The following is a 3,818-nucleotide window of genomic DNA, read 5'->3' as shown; positions in this document are numbered from 1 at the left end:
TCCCTCCTCAGTTGCTCTTCCTGAGGTTTCTACCGTTTTTTTTCCCTGTTAAAGGGGTTTTTTTGGGGAGTTTTTCCTTATCCGCTGTGAGGGTCATAAGGACAGAGGGATGTTGTATGCTGTAAAGCCCTGTGAGGCAAATTGTGATGTGTGATATTGGGCTTTATAAATAAAATTGAATTGAATTGAATTGAATATATATATATATATGTGTGTGTGTGTGTGTGTGTGTGAGAGAGAGACAAACGTGTAAGTGCTCTTTCCAAGTAAACACACTGTTGTCAGTTCAAAATGAACAGTAAGGAAAAATGACAACAATTAGGTGAGTTTAATCTGTTTAATGTAAAAGGAAAAAATCTCGTCGCTTTCATAAATGCTATTAATTATTGCAATTCTTTGGTCTGTCCAATGATTGTGACAGACCCAACAGTCGTTGTGTCTGTCAGGCTGGAGAAAGTTTTGCGGTTATGTGACGGAAGAAGAAGAAGAAGCATCAAATCTGAATTTAAGACAATTTAAGACTTTTTAAGGACCTGTAGACACCTTGCTCCTGTTTGCATGTTTGTAGTAAAATATCTAAAAATTAATTAAATACAGAAAATAACTATATAAAACATTCATATGTACCAGCCAGTTTGATGATGCCAGCGATCCAGTAAACCTTCATGGGCAAACCGCTGTCAGTGTTTGGGACTTCGACCCGGACGCCTTCACTGATGTCGCCCCACGACTTCCCCATTGGGACCTAAACAAAAATACATTATTCAAATAAAATTAAATTGATAACAACAACAAATGAGTCACAATAACTGACTTTGTTGGATGATATTTTGTCCCAGAAATAATTGTGATTAACAATATTGCCATCTTAAGACCATTTTATGCCACTGATATAATAAAAATAGCATAATAATGCAAGTTCACCCTTTCAAAGAGAAGTTAACTTTTACTTCCCATGAATACTCAGACATTGGATTTAAAAAAAAAAAAAGTACAAGAAAGTACTAAATATAAAATCATACCTTTATAGGTGTAGCTTAAAATGACTGAGTTTGAGACAAACATAATCTGGCCAACAAAAACAAAACCAAGTAATGCCTCTGCCACTAACAGACAATCTTAACGAATCTCCAGGAACACCACAGTTACCCAGAAATGGACAGCCTGGGAGCTGGGCAGTTTGCCGGTAGATTTGTGGAGTGGAGGATGAAGTTGTTGGAGGGTAAAACTACAAACCACATACTTTTTGGCTCATTGCCAGAGGATGGCAAGCTACCGACTATCAGTAAAAGTGCAGCTGCAGGCTACCGGTAAGCTATGCTGTGTCCCCTAAGTGTTCTGTCAAATAAGTACTTTTACTTTAACACTTAAGGAACATTTGGCTTTAAATACGGTTTTACTTTTACATTAGTTAAATCTTGAATGTAAGTAAAGTTTGATTGAATTGGTTGTCGAATGTGGTGAAAATAACAAACATTACATAAAAACCAGTATGTGGGAGCATGAACAGATAAATGTGTGAGTATGTGTGTTACACCCACATGTTTGAAGCAGCTGACCGGTGCTCCCGTCACGTCTCCATCTCCTAGGTAACGACCCCAGTCAAACACCTCCACAGTTACTGCAGCAAACACAAAAAAAACTAACAAACATACAGCAAATACACTGACAGCAGACTTTTAATCAGGATCACCTGAACCCCACATGTCCACTGGATGTTTCTCTGTTGCGGTATAAAATACATCAAAATCCGGTTTATTGCTATGTAGGTTTTCACATACAGGGAATTTGTTTTGGTGTTTTGGTGCATAGCCGAGAAACATTAATAAAGAATACCAAATTCTTTTACTTTTACCTCAATTCTTAGTTTTTATTTTTACTTTCTCCATCTTTACTTACTTCTGTCTTTTGTGCTGCTGCAACAATTGAATTCCCTTCTATAGATGAATACCGGTTCATCTTATCTCTTGCTTCTACAGCCACAAAGGGCTAGTTCAGTTCCTTATGGTAATTTGTCCAAATCCAGACTGTTTTTATGAAATCTGTCACCAGAATCTGACCAACACAAAGGTTAGTTAGTTAAAACATAATGTGGACTCACCGCTCTTCTTGACACCACTCTGCTGGTTGGCTTGGTGCTGAGCGTAGGCAGCTAGTTTGGTCATAAGAGGCTGTTTCTGCAGAACCTTGGCCTTCTTCGTGGGAGGCTTCCCCTTTAACACACAAAGATGGCTAAGACACATTGACAGAAAACAGTGAACAGAAGTAGGCAATCTAATTTCTTAACTATACTAAAGGTATTCCACAAGGTGTCATACAAGGGCCAATATTTTTACATTTATATTAATAATATTCCATTCTTTTAATACCTATAATGTCTATCTTTATGCAGATAATAGGGATGGTATCGGCTGCCGATATTAGCAAGAACTCCGATCCAGTTTTTCACGGCCAGCCCAGCACTCCGCAATTCAAGCAGTCCATTAGAGTGATCCGCTCCAGCACTTACTATCAATCCACCAGGCCAACATGCAGATGGCAGACACACACAGAGGGTAGGAAGAGTAGCGGTCAATTTAGTTAACTGACTATTTGTTTTCTGCTCTGGTTTTTTGAGAGTGATATTTTTATTTGGTTTACACTCTTACTGTTTAAGTAAAGAGCACTGATGGCATTGTTTTGGGCACAATTAGTGAAATTGGAGCCATGGATGGACTATTGCTTGTTTAAACAGTTGTACAATATTGTGTGTGGTTTTTTGTCCCCTCTGTTGGTCCCAGGAAACAGCAGCACCTGGCTGGCACTGACACTACTAAAATAACCGAAAAGTAAAGGCTGCATTGTTTGTTAAATGTCAACAATGTCTTGTGGTGTTAATCTATTTTTATTTATTAGGGGGGCAAAGCACAAGTGTGTGGAGTCTTGCTGCTATTTTAATTTCAATGTTAGACATTTTAAAGATTTCTTGTGTTGATTTATTTTCTATTTATTAAGGGGCCAAAGCAGCCAAAGCAAACCAGCTATATTTTTTATTTAATGTTAATGTTCAAGTTTAAAGTTTGTTTATTTAACCCTGTTAACAATAAACGGGTCAATTTCTCATACCAACTGTTGTGGATCATTCTAACTAACCTGATTAAGTAGTTGTTCTTGTTAGAGTAATATCGCTTGATCAAACCTTTTCTAACATGACTGACAACAAAATAAGTGAATATGTATAATACTCGCTTGGATTGGATCGGTATCGGCCAAAACTCAAGGCTGTAATATCGGTATCAGATCGGAAGTGAAAAAAGCTGGATCGGGACATCCCTAGCAGACACTATTTCATAGTACTAAAAAAGCAAATATCAATTCTTTGTTATTTGGAGTAATCCTGAAAGATGATCAAATGTGTTATTTGAAAGGAAACAGAAGCACAAAATAATGTGGTCATATTTTGCTCTTATTTTTTTGGCACACCATATAACCAGAAGATGTATGTTATAAAAAAAATAGCAGTGCTTGTAATCTCAAGTGGGATGGGCCACATGTGGCATGACACAGAAATAAAATTACACTATACATTGCAATATCTATTTTTATGCAGAAGACACTCTTTTGTATGTCTGTAAACGGCAATGTATGTATATTGCAATATCCATCTTTACGCAGATGAAACTATTTTGTATCACTGTATACTGCAACATATATATACATACATACATACATACAAACATATATATGTATATATATATATACACACACACACACACACACACACACACACACACACACACACACACATATATATATATATGTACACACACACACACACA

The 3,818-nt window shown here is 36.9% G+C and overlaps 1 protein-coding gene across 6 annotated transcripts in view; it reads right to left on the bottom strand.

Moving 5' to 3' along the window:
- The window catches only part of LOC126405831 (MBT domain-containing protein 1-like), a 33,484-nt gene that overhangs the window by 21,345 nt on the left and 8,321 nt on the right, over positions 1–3,818 (bottom strand). For all 6 annotated transcript variants that reach the window (XM_050069790.1, XM_050069789.1, XM_050069793.1 and 3 more), the window contains exons 4-6: positions 2,102–2,213; positions 1,542–1,621; positions 628–745 (exon numbers count right to left, since the gene is read on the bottom strand). In XM_050069790.1, the coding sequence (XP_049925747.1) occupies positions 628–745; positions 1,542–1,621; positions 2,102–2,213 (310 nt within the window). The remainder of the gene's footprint in view (positions 1–627; positions 746–1,541; positions 1,622–2,101; positions 2,214–3,818) is intronic.

Source organism: Epinephelus moara, chromosome 18, assembly GCF_006386435.1.
Source record: "Epinephelus moara isolate mb chromosome 18, YSFRI_EMoa_1.0, whole genome shotgun sequence".
In the NCBI taxonomy this organism is placed as follows: domain Eukaryota; kingdom Metazoa; phylum Chordata; class Actinopteri; order Perciformes; family Serranidae; genus Epinephelus; species Epinephelus moara.
Note: the sequence above shows the minus strand (reverse complement) of the source record. Positions and strands in the feature narration are given on the sequence as shown.